The sequence below is a fragment of the Neovison vison genome, chromosome 13, assembly GCF_020171115.1.
Source record: "Neovison vison isolate M4711 chromosome 13, ASM_NN_V1, whole genome shotgun sequence".
In the NCBI taxonomy this organism is placed as follows: Eukaryota; Metazoa; Chordata; class Mammalia; order Carnivora; family Mustelidae; genus Neogale; species Neogale vison.
The window spans coordinates 128,792,873-128,806,141 of NC_058103.1; the positions used below are offsets into that span (position 1 = coordinate 128,792,873).

Genomic DNA, 13,269 nt, shown 5'->3' on the forward strand with positions numbered 1-13,269 from the left:
TTTTACTCGTAAAGAGGCAGCAAAATAGTGCCATGTTTAATAACGGGGTTCCTGTTACGTTTAATATATAAAAGATCAAAATTCAGACAGAAAAAAAGTAAAAATAAGTACATTTATGACTAGGCAAATTATCAAATACACTGGCAATTAAGCTTTAGAGAAATGTACACCAACTGTGGAGTTATTTAAGAAAAAGCGCCATCAATCACAATTAATGCATTATACCCATTCTTTCATGGTCATGCTCTTCCCCAGTGTAGACCATTCTTCCAGCCCATCTAATCTGCCCCAAGATGAAGTACACTATCTTTATTGGCGTTTTCTCTCTGCCACCTGTGTCCCTGCCAACTCCTGGGCTCTCAGTCCCCCAAATCATTCATTCTCCCCTATTCTTTACAACAGAACCCACACTAATGAGAGTAACAATGTGCTCAGCTAAAAACTCCCTTGCCCAGAAAGGATGGTGACAGAGATCCAACAGAAGTGAGCTAGGCTTCCTAAAAAGCCCTTTAAAGGGGCTAAGTGGGCTGAGGAAACATCTGTGCTCACCTAGACAGAGCTGCATGGCCATCTATCAACAAAGGTAGAAAGAAAGACCAAATGGCACTTGTGTTCCTCATGGGCACAGAGCTACCGTACTAGTCCAGGAGCCCACCCCCAGACTTATACAAAGAAGAAAAGTAAAATTCTATCTTGCTCAAGCCTCTACTGTTTAGACCTGCTTTGATATGGGATTAAACCTAAACCTACTCAGTGCAGACGTGAAGTGAGTTTTATACCTAATTTAGTTCCATTCCTCAGAGGCCTAGCATAGTGCTTTGAAATAATTCTCAGTAAAGGTTTCCTAAACTGAGAGAGGGTGATTTTTTTTTTCAAAGGATCTTTCTTATCACTGGGGTTCACAGACACTTGGGAAATTTGATGAAAGTTACAGGCTCTTTCCCCAGAAAAATAACACATATATAAGCAAGGAACATGATGATTTCGAAGATGCCATCAACCAGAGACCACCGCTCTGAGACTGAAAATCCATACCTTGGAGAGGGGTAGTACCTATCACACACCTGGAATGCCAACAACTACTTATCTCTAGAAAGCCTCGTGTGGCAACAATAATTAAATTCTAGACCACCTGGAGATTTACATTATCCAACTTTTATTCTTAATAATTAAGTAAACTTGAAAAAGAATAAAAAGGCACCCTAGAGAAAATTATCTAAAGGCTGCAATTATTTGCAGAACATGAGCAACAGGTTTATCTGCATATGAGTGCCAACTCTGGTGTGGTACCTGAATGAACAGCCACCTTCTTGACCACATAACTGCTAAGAGCTGTGATCTGCCGAGGGATGGGCACAGTCCCACTAGAAATGCCCAGCCCCAGTCGGCCATTCGTAGCTTCTCCACAGGCATATACCTTCCCTTCCACAGTCACTGCAAAGAACAAGAGAAAGGACAAGACTCACTTCTCACAAGATGTTTTTGGTGGTAAGCATAATTTATAAAAATTTTTAGTACAAGAATAATCATACCTGCAAACAAACTTTTAGAACCACCAGCCACCTGTACCACATTCAAAGCAGACAGTGTCTCAGAGAATGAAGGAACCTTTATCTAGAACAGGATTTTATTTTGTAAGCAAAAGAAGGAAAAAGATCATTTTATTTCTGTTTTTAGAATTACAAGTATCCTTATTACAAGGAATATATAAGGAATTACCATTAATTTACACGGTTATATTAACCAAAGAAGTTCTCTTCTCTTAGAGATACACTAAAGTATTCTAAGGATGAAATAATATATTGAGATGTACTTTGGGGGGGAGGGGTGTAAAATAAATAAATAAAATAAAGACAAAAAATGTGACCCTCTACTGTTAACTGTTGAAGCTAGTACAGTAACATGGGGACTCAGGTCCCTAGTCTTTCTACCTGCTATATTTAAACAGCTCCATAATAAAAGGTGAAAAATAAAACATACATAATGTAAAGATATAACCAAGCAGCTGGTAAACTACATTTTATTTCAGGTGTTGTCCTACTCATTCTTATTGATTCTGATATCTCTAAGAAATTATACACTTCAATTTCCCATTATAGATGGGTGTGACTTAATTTAAAATTCATAAAACCCTTGTCTAAGAAACCCTTTATGATTCCTAGAAATTATCGGATAGTCACCACTACAGTACAAGAAAGAATCATCATCCCAACCAAAGAACGCCAAATCCATCCTTCATGTGTAAACTCCAACAAAGGGCCATGTACCTCGGAATCACCCAGGCAGCCCTGCCCTATCACAACTGAGACTCCAGACCTTACTGCCCCCTACCCACCTCCAAATGGAGTCTAAGGGCCTTAAAACATAAATGCAGTCAAGGCTGTTCAAATAAAGATGAAATCTTTCTTTTCTTGAAAGGAAAGACTTAAAATGAGTTCTAACTTTCCTTCTCAGCTTCTCAGCAATGCAGATAATAAGGGTGGGTGAAGTCTCACAGAATACTAAAAGGAAGCAGAGACACTTACTGAAGAGAAACTGTGTCTAGGCACTAAAACTTGGAGGAATTTGTTTTGTGGCACCTCAGTAAAGAGACACTAAGTAACATAAAGGATACTGAATTCAACACTGGTTCAAATGCATCATTTGTTGTATCTACTCTTTAAATGATATCTTGCCCATCTTCATACCACCATGATATTTTTTACACTTTATTCTGTTCATGGTAAGCAAAGAGCTTACTGTACTGATGGCAAAATAAATATAATTAAAGTCTATAATTTTCATCTATATGCTTATCAAATCTTTTCAACAGTGCAATTTGTAGTTTATAAAACAACTAAAATGCACTATTTTCCAAGGACAGAGGCTTTAACTGAAACTAAATTTGATAATGTATGCAAGTTCAAATTAAGAATTTCTTCAGAAAAGTCAATTTAAAACACAACTTACAGAAGGTAAACCATCATAAAAACCTTAAAGAGGTCTGATTATTATTAAGCCTCTCTAGAACAAAGGCACCAGCAAAGCTCCTTCTCAATCATGTGATTACAGATGACATAGAAGAAGTCGGGGGGGGGGGGGGGGGATACCTTAGAGCCCTTCAGGCCGCCCAGCTGGTCCTTGTCATTCAGTCCCCAAACAAACACTTTGGTTCTTATCGTAGCTGCTGATTCCAGCCCTGCAGCTTTCTTTCTAATAAGGCTAACCAAACAAAAGAGACAGAAATAGAGGTCATTCAACATAAATTTTTTTTTTAAAACAAAAAGGAAAGCAACCTCAAGCAAGCAAAGTTTGTAGAATACTATCAAAAATTCTAAAAATTTTGTTTTAATATAATGAAACTTCAAGTAAATACACAAGTTAGTGTACCAGAGGGTCAAAATTTCTAGATACCAGCATGCTACCTTTTAATACTATAATTTAACTCTAGCCTTGTTTTTGGTGGAGACCATTCTATGACAGACTGCGCAGCTCTTTTCTTCTTATACACCAAGCTGAACACCACAGCTGTTTTACTGATTCATAGATATTTCCACCCAATGCATCAAAACATAGCTACTACAGATGTTAAATGCAGAGAACACTAATTAAACAGGACTCACCACTGGACCTGGCATTTTGACAATGTCCTTAAACCTAAACATCTGGTCATTTTTTCCCCTCACACAAACTAATAAAATAGATATAATCATACAATTTTTGAGGTACTCTAACATAGATATATGCCCCAAAGCAAAATGCAATTTTCTTCCTTCACACCCTCTGCCCACCATATAGGCCAGCTGGGCTAGATCTCCGTTACTTCCTTTCTCTCCTGAGAAGCCTGCCTCACACCCCAAGGCTTTTGAAGCATAGCTCTGGCAGCTGGCTCCCACCACCTTGCTCATTCCATCTCCTGACCTGCCCTCAATGGGGTAGAAGTTTAATCAACAGAGCACTCTAATTCTTGAACGTGAGACCACCAAGTACATGGGACAGTGTTAGATTTTCTTGGTTGTTAGTCAGTGCCAGGTACTAAGGAACCTGTATTTGATTTTGTTTGCTTTTGTTCTATTTTTGTAAACTAGGATGAACAACTAAAGGCTCCAGAGTCTAGGTTCTAGATAGGTAAGATTTTTTAACATATTATATACTAATAAGTATTTACTTTAAGGGATAAAAATCTTATGATTTGGGGATTAAAATGTGGGAAAATCCTTTCATCTGATACCAGGCACAAGAGAGCAAGTATATGTATATTGTAATTACAGAGCTTCCTCTACTTATAATAGTATTTAACCTAAATAAACTCATTACAAATTGAAAATATCATAAGGTGAAATGTATTTTAAAACTACACCTAATCCACTCAACACCATAGCTTAGCCCTGCCCACCTTGAACATGCTGAGAACACTTACATTACTCTACAGTTGGACAAAATCATCTAACACAAAGCCTATTTCATAAATAAGCATTGAATATTGCATGTAATTTCTTGAATACTATCCTGAGAGACGGTATGGTATGAGTACAGAATGGCTGTAATAAGTATATTGGTTATTTACCCTTGTGATTGCAGGATGGGAGCTATATAGCTCATGGCTGCTGTCCAGTATTGTAAGAAAGGATTGTACCACAGATTGCATGGATTTTTCAGGCAAAGATCAAAATTCAAAGTTCAGTTTCTATGGAATGGGTATTACTTTTGCAACGATTGTAAAGTAAAAAATTTGCAAGTCAAATAAATTGCAGACTATCTATACTTGACGTATCTTGTAACACATTTCTGGTCAAAAATATGTATGGGAAACCAAGACTTATATTCAAGATACGTAGTGACTGGTACCATGTAATTATTAACCAGTCAGAACGGAGGCCAGCAGGTAGTCAGTGTGGGCATACCCCACTTGTACATGTGCTCCGCAGGAGACTGTATTTGGACAACTTACTCACGCTGCAATTATTAGCAGATAACTATCTGACAAGAAAAGAAAAACATTACATTCAAATATCTAGAATTCTTCTGTTAATGTATTCAATTACATAAAAATTTAATCAATGAGTAAACTTCAAACTTTTTTATACTTGATCTTAGCCAAAAGGCTGAGAAGTGATTTTTTGCTTATCTCATATATACATGTATTTATGTATTTGTTCAAATCATTTTTGCAGTTAACAAGAACATGCAAACCTATAATCCTTTCTCTTGAAAATCTCAATGATTCATTTAAGTGAACTGGTATTTTCCTTCCTTACGTAATGTATATAGGTACTATCAGTTTAAATTATAACATATAGTACAACATATATTCTAGATAAGTAATGTTACATATACTATTTTCTTTTCAGTTCCAGTGTGAAGTTTCCAAAATAAATCAGGACTGAATCCAAACCCAAGCTTAGAGAACCATAGAATAACGTGATTTATTATCTTAATTGTCACCCATTCATGACTAAGAAAATGTGCTTTAATAGCAGTGAGAGGCAGAGCTCCTATTTCTAAAGGAAATACAACTTACATCACATTCTAGAAAGCACTTAGTGCAAAGGGCAGTGGTCAGAAGAACTCAGCGAGCATGGTACCAGCCTCCTTCATGTATCTACAAGGACCAGGCTACACCAACAGGACAACAGAAACACACATAAACTAATTTTGCATATCCTTTGACTTACCAATTCACTTTTAGCAATTTATCTAGGAAAATACAACTTATCTGAGGAAAGAGATTATCTATGTTGTTTTCTGCTGGGACATGAACAAGGCTCAGAACAATCCCCAGCACATACCAGTCCTCTATAAACATCTTAGATTAACAAAAGCAAATGTGGGGCGCCTGGGTGGCTCAGTGGGTTAAGCCACTGCCTTCATGCTCAGGTCATGATCTCAGTGTCCTGGGATCGAGTCCCACATTGGGCTCCTTACTCACTGGGGAGCCTGCTTCTCTCTCTGCCTCTCCCTACCACTTCGCCTGCTTGTGCACTCTCTCTCTCTCTCTCTGACAAATAAATAAATAAAATCTTAAAAAAAAAAAAAAAAAAAAAAGCAAATGTGCAGAAACCTGGCACTGGCAGGTATTTTCCTTCATCCTTGGTATATGTTATTGTCCTGCAAAAAACACCTTTTCCTGCCCATCTGATTTTGAAAACTCTGACTTTTCCTGAAAGTATGCCTTTAGAGGCTGTTTTCCTTGTCCTCCTGACAAATCAATGCTCTTTGGCAGGTTCTCAAAAGACCGTGCACTTCTCCTCAACGCACTTTCCATAGTCGTAAAGCCACTCTGATGTGTGTGAGTTTGTCTTATTTTATTGTGCATATTCACTACAGCATTCAAAGGATGGAAAACAGGGCTTAGCCCACAACAGGTATTCAATAGATGGATGATGAAGGAATAAATACGGTAATAGTTGTCACTACAGTACTCTTGCAAATACTGAATTGAGTAAATAAATGAGAACATAAGACGAAATACTGCGCTCAATAAAATTACAAGACAAAAGACTAATGACAGATATTTCGGAGATGAATGTTGCTCACAACTGCACAATAATGTGAATGTACTTAATGCCACAGAACTAGACATTTAAAAATAGTTAAGAGGCTATGTTTTATGTTGTATGTATTTTATCATAATAAAACTACTCTCATTATGAAATACACTCTTATTAAATATTTACTTTTAAAAGTGAGAATTTTGGAATGAGCACCACCAATAACAAATGGCTCTAACCTCCCACTATTGCCTTTTTCGTCTTCTTCCTCTTCATTATCCGAGGCTAAGAAAGGAACTGCTGCCAGATCTTCCTCCTCTGCACGGATCCGTCCCAGCAGGATAAGACCATGGATTTTACAATCAATTCCTGAGCTCCTGCACTGCTTTATAGCAATTTCAATATACCTGTGATACTAGACACAAAAACAGTAAACTAGAGACTTTTTAGAATCAAATACATGAGATCCTTAAACTGGAGACCAGCATATTTGAGACATGGAATGTGTGGAAAGTTAGATGTGTGGAAAGTCTTTTACTTAAATTCTGGAAACAGCAAGCAAGTTAGGCAAAATTAATACAGTCACGATTGAGTACAGACTAAAAGAACTCATTAATCACCAAGTAGGCCTATCCAAGGCATGGGACTCACACTGACTTTCTGACTAAAATGAAACAGTATGATAGTTTTACTGAATGACTGCAAACTTTTCTGTCTTAAAGCTTTCTTGAGGGGCGCCTGGGTGGCTCAGTCCCTTCAGCATTTGTCTCTTGATTTCAGCTCCAGTCATTATCTCAGGATACTGAGATTAAGCCCCTCATTGGGCTCTGCACTTCAGTTGGATTCTCTCCCTTTTCCCAAGCCTGCTTAGGATTCTCTCTCTCCTTTTCCCTCTGCCCCTGTCTGGCTTGCACTTGCATGCACATGCACATGGGTCCTCTCTTCCTCTCTCTCTTGAGAAAAGAAAAAAGGAAAAAAAAAAAAGCTTTCTTTAATCAAGAAGTATTAGGAAAGAGATTAAATGTCAGGTAGTTCAGAGCCTTCATAATTTTTAAAACTAATAAAAATAATCAAATATATATAAATTAGAGACAATCATACAAAGAGCCCAGCAACACTTTCACCAAGTTTCAAGTTATAAACATATAAGCAATTGTATTCATATTTGGATTATATTAAGAAATTATATTAAGAAAATTCCAGACAGCGGGGTCCCTGGGTGGCTCAGTCGTTAAGCGTTTGCCTTTGACTCAGGTCATGATTCCAGGGACTTGGGATTGAGCCACGCATCAAGCTCCCTGCTAGGCGGGAAGCCTGCTTCTTCCTCTCCCACTCCCCCTGCTTATATTCCCTCTCTCACTGTGTCTCTCTGTCAAATAAATAAAATCTTTAAAAAAAAAAAAAAAGAAAGAAAGAAAGAAAAAAGAAAATTCCAGGCAGCATGTTGTTTCAAAACTTCAGTAGCTATCACTGAAGTATAGGCATTTAAAAAAAAATCCACATTACTATTATCATAGCTAAAGCAATAATTTCTTATATCATCTAATATGCTATCAGTAATTAACTTTTATGATCATCTTATAAACATTTTTCTACAGTTGGCTTGTTCAAATCAGGATCCAAATAGGATGCAACCTCTCCATTATACCTTTGACACTCAATTGTTAAAGTTGTTTCTTTGCCCTACAGAATCCCCAACATCCTATATTTGGCAATATATAGTATTCCTCTATTCCTGCATGTCCTGTGAACAAAGAGTGATGCAGCAGGAACCACACATACTTCCAGCAATTTCTTACTGTCTCAACTGGACTTGCTCAAACCTCAAGCTCTACCACCTATGATCTCACAGGAAGCACATGTAAAAGAAAGCCACTGAGATGCAAAAGACAAATTAAAAAAATGAAAAATTCTACAGGAAAAGGAGACCCAGTTTCCTTCTTTAGCAAGGAAAAAACAAGAAAATTAAGACTTAAATGAAGTACAAAGTGCAGGCACATAAACCAACTACAAAAAGATATTTATGGGATAACTGGGAAAATGTAAACACTGGCTGGATATTATATGATTATTAAATAATAACCATTAGGTGTGATAATGGTATTGTGGTTACATTTTTTAAGTCCTTGTTACAGATTAATATTGAAGCATACAATATGGATAAGGTCATAACTCAGACTTGCTTTTAAACATTCTAGGAATTTAAAAAATGGGGGACATGAAAGGAGACAATGAAACACAACTGACAAAAATGTTGATAACTGCTGAAGATGGGCCAGAGGATTGTGGGGGATTTCTATTTTTGATTATGTTAGAAAATTACCATAATGGGCCATTTTTATGGAAAAGACAATCCTAGAATGTCCACTGGCTTCCCCAAGAATGATAATATTCTAGTTCTTAAATTGGTTAGAATGATGGAGAGTGGGTCATGAGTTTTCCAATTACTCACAGTCCTTCATATTTTTCACATGTGTCATCTATATAACTTTATACTTATCAAATATTATGTAATAAACTGTTCTGATTTGAAAAATTTTTGGACTATAATATACCTTTTATGAATAATCTCAGCTAGTTACTGATTTAATTAACTCTAGTTATTGATTTAAAGTATAAGAATATTCAGGAGTATAATTAAGACTTTAGACAAGCTGTTTTCAGTTGCCTAGCAATGAGTTAACAATAAAATGGATTAAAGTTCAATATTATCTTTTTTCAGAAAAACTCTGTATTATCTTCCATTTTAATAATTTGCCAGTGTATTCATTTACCAACACCCCGGTATTAATTGGTATGTAAAAAAAAAAAATAGATATTTACCATCTACCATTCATTTAAGAATGAATGGTATCCCAAAATTCTTTTATTGAAGATTAGAAATAAAGGCCAGATCATCAGTTCTTGGACCTGGGAAAGGAGCTGGTACATTCCCATAGACTGGACACAAGTTACAAACCTTTTACCCATGAACAAATTAACCTAATGGCTATGTATCAGCTTCTTTTAAGTAACACACTAGCATGACCTTGAACTTGTCTACCCCTATGAGGGCAGACTAATAATAACAATAATAATAATAAATGGTGAACTACATTTAATAATTTTTAAAATACTCACTTATAAAAAACTTTAGATGAGTAAGAGTCAATTATCTAATACCTTTATCCACTATCATTATACAAATTAAACAAGTTCATGAGACAATAGTATAGGCAGTATTATTTTAAGTATATTTAATTTATTAAAATAGTGTTGACATCTGTGTAGAAAAATTTATGGGAAGATCTGAGAGACAGTCTCATTGCTGTGTAATATAAAAGTACTACATAAAAGAACCTTCAATGATTCAGCATTTTCAATATTTATAAATCTTGAAAATCTTATAAATATAAACTTGTATTCATTTTGAAAAATTACCTTATAACCCATCAAAATAAATCAATAGCTCAGCACTTGATGCCAACAGGTATGAAAACGAAAAAGCAATTTCAGTGTCATTTATGCAGTTAGAAAAAAAACCCTCACACATTAACAGATACATAATGAAGACAATTTGGATCTAAAGAACAATCTAAGATGCCTAGTAACAACTTTTTCTAGGAGTTTTAGCTTCACTTCTTAGTTAAGATAGGGAAGATGAAACTTTTTTTTTTCCCTTTTCAAGCTGATCTGATTAACAGCAAATTCAAGTTGTATACCTGTCAAATTTTAAAACAGAATTACTTAATGCAGGGGGAAAATAGGCTCCCTGTTAATACAGAGACAGTAAACAAAGTCATCTCCTCTTACCTCTGTGCAGTCATTCAGAAGGGACACCGTGGTATCAGTGGGGTTAATATTGATCGTCTTTAGTTCAATTAGATTATTTAGGGAGTTTCCGCCTAAAGGGAAGAAGGGGGATAAAAGAATCAGGCAAAGGAGTTTTTACCATATGAGAGAAGTTACTGAGTAAACTAATTCAATTACCTGACACCACCACTAGGGAAGGCATGTAGCTACTGTCCGCGGGATCCACTATCATTTTTAATCTATGAACAAGAACATCTGGAAAAATCTCCAAACGAATCCAATGCTTTAAGAAAACACAACAATAAAAATGTATTATCAGTTAACAGAATTCAGCCATATTTTAGCTATTAAAATAGTGTCACTAAAGCTTGAATCTACATAAGATTTTCTAAATACATGACATGGCCTGAGAGAGAGTAGTATTTACTCCACTATTTACTTGTTTATTAAAAGAAAGTCTCACTCAAAACCCCGGAAATGATTTATTTATAGACTCCTAATCTAGGGTGGTCCATTTACACCCATTAAGGAGTGGGTTATAGAAAACACTACAGTCAAGATGGAAAAATAGCCCCTCTTTTCAAGTCTGACCACAAGTTCAGATGATGGGCACCCACACTTGAGTGAAATTACAGTAACATTCTGAAGAGCAACACCTATATGTTCAGATATATTAGAAAAACTGTTCACCAGAAGCAGAATCTGAACTCATCCATTTTATGTGGGAGAGTAACAAAAATAACAGCACCCTCTATCAAGTGGTCAGTTAGATAAAATCTATCACATACATCATTTAAAGTCTTTGACAATAAAAAATGGATCGTATATTACTCAGCAGCTATAAAAATAATTATGAACTAAAATATAAAATCAGTACTGACAGGTGCCATCCCAATATAACTTAGTAGGTTTTTCAAAATTGATTTTGAAGCTTAAAAGATAAAGCCGTCTAAATAAAAGCATTTCTGAAAACGTCCCCATGGCACACTACCTTTCCTTGTGAACCAGATGACTGCCAGCAGGGCTCACTACCATCAATAAGACGAGAAGCCTGGTTGACAGAGGATGACACGTTCAGGCTCTTTACCATCCGGGACCAGCTGTCCAGGAGCATTCCTGGCTGACTGCTATGACAACGCTTCAGCTGTTTTCCAGAACGGCCACAAAATATTGCAGACTGTCCTATTTAATGGTAATGGAACAGTGTTAATACATGTAAGGCAAAGCCTTCCCAACCAAGGGGTGCCTGGGTGGCTCAGTGGGTTAAGCCTTTGCCTTCGGCTCTGGTCAAGATCTCATCAGGGTCCTGGGATGGAGCCCCAAATCCAGCTCTCTGCTCAGCAGGGAGCCTGCTTCCCCCTCTGTCTCTGCCTGCCTCTCTGCCTACTTGTGATCTCTCTCTCTGTGTCAAATAAATAAAATCTTAAAAAGAAAAGAAAACCTTCCTAACCAAGAAATAAAGAATACTACATAGTGATGAGCTTCTTGCTTCAAGAAAAGAGTAAGTTCTCAAATTAAAAGAAACTAACAGGGGTGACTGGGTGGCTCAGTCGGTTAAGTATCTAAATCTTGATTTCAGCTCAGGTCATAGTCTCAAGGTCATGAGATGGAGCCCTGTGTCAGGCTCCATGCTGGGTGTGGAGCTTGCTTAAGATTCTCTCTCTCCCTCTCCTTCTGCACCAGCTGGCCCACTCACTCTCAAATAAATAAATGGAACTAATAAATACCTAAAAGAGCTTCAGAAAGCCCAATGTATTTTATACCAATTTATGAAATGAAGCTCATATAATGTTATGATTTATTCTATCTGACTCTCAAGTAACAACAGAGTGATATATTTCCAGATGGAAGGGTACACAGAGGTGGGTGAGGTGCAGAGCTCAGTAACAGTGCTAACAAAAAACATTCTCATTAAAAATGCTGTTTCAGGGGCACCTCGGTGGCTCAGTCGGATGTGAAACATCCGACTCTTGGTTTCTGCTCAGGTCATGACCTCAGGGCCATGGGACAGAGCTCCATGCTCAGCAGGGAGTCTGCTTGGGATTCTCTCTTTTTCTCCCTCTCCCTCCTGCCTCACTTGCACACAAGCATGTGCCCTTTCTTTCTCTCTCTCTCAAATAAATAAATAGAATGTTTTTTAAAAAATGTTGTTACAGGGGCATGTGGGTGGCTCAGTGGGTTAAGCTTCTGTCTTCGGCTCTGGTCATGATCCCAGGGTCCTGGGATCGAGCACCACACTGGGCTCTCTGCTCAGCAGGGAGCCTGCTTCCCTTGCTCTCTCTGCCTGCCTCTCTGCCTAATTGTGATCTCTGTCTGTCAAATAAATAAAATCTTAAAAAAAAAATGCTATTACAAATGCAAAGCAAAAACAAATCTGCAGAGTTTCTACCTCCATGAATGGAAAATCTGGAAATTCACCTAGCCCTCCCATTGAGGACAACTAGAAGAGGCAGACAAAACATTTAAAGGTGAATAAATCTTGAAAGTATCAGAAATAACAAGATGGCAAAGAATTATGAGGCCAGAATCTGAAGAAAGCTAAGATGAATAAAGAAGCCCAGATGAGCAATGCCACATATCTGAGGCTACTCTTCCCTGATGGTAACTGTCAGCAAGGAAAGCCTCCAAAAAAAAAAAAAAGAAAAGAAAAGAAAACAAAAAAAAACAAAACAAACTACTTTGAAAGGCTGAGGGGGGGGACCAAGAACTAGGAGCTCAGAGCCTACCAAAAGAGTAGGACAGAGCCATAAAAAAACCCATACTTTGGGTTGGGATCCCAATAGGAAAAACCCCAACAGGAAGGGTTAACTATGCAGTGCTGTTTTTACAGATTATAGCTTAGCATGTAATCATCTAAGTCAATGAAACTGGACTGAGATGAGCCCAGATAATTACTTACCCCAACTACCTAGACGACCAACCCTCCCTCCTCCAATTTCTGAAGAATAATATCATCTTAGGCCTCAAATGGATTCAAGAAATAAATTTTGTAAATATAATGTCTAGT

The 13,269-nt window shown here is 37.1% G+C and overlaps 1 protein-coding gene across 5 annotated transcripts in view; it reads right to left on the reverse strand.

Annotated features, from left to right (window-relative positions):
• Positions 1-13,269, reverse strand: part of HERC2 (HECT and RLD domain containing E3 ubiquitin protein ligase 2) — a 250,796-nt gene that overhangs the window by 73,702 nt on the left and 163,825 nt on the right. For all 5 annotated transcript variants that reach the window (XM_044232144.1, XM_044232143.1, XM_044232140.1 and 2 more), the window contains exons 53-59: positions 11,254-11,444; positions 10,440-10,545; positions 10,263-10,354; positions 6,710-6,885; positions 3,090-3,201; positions 1,533-1,614; positions 1,291-1,434 (exon numbers count right to left, since the gene is read on the reverse strand). In XM_044232144.1, the coding sequence (XP_044088079.1) occupies positions 1,291-1,434; positions 1,533-1,614; positions 3,090-3,201; positions 6,710-6,885; positions 10,263-10,354; positions 10,440-10,545; positions 11,254-11,444 (903 nt within the window). The remainder of the gene's footprint in view (positions 1-1,290; positions 1,435-1,532; positions 1,615-3,089; positions 3,202-6,709; positions 6,886-10,262; positions 10,355-10,439; positions 10,546-11,253; positions 11,445-13,269) is intronic.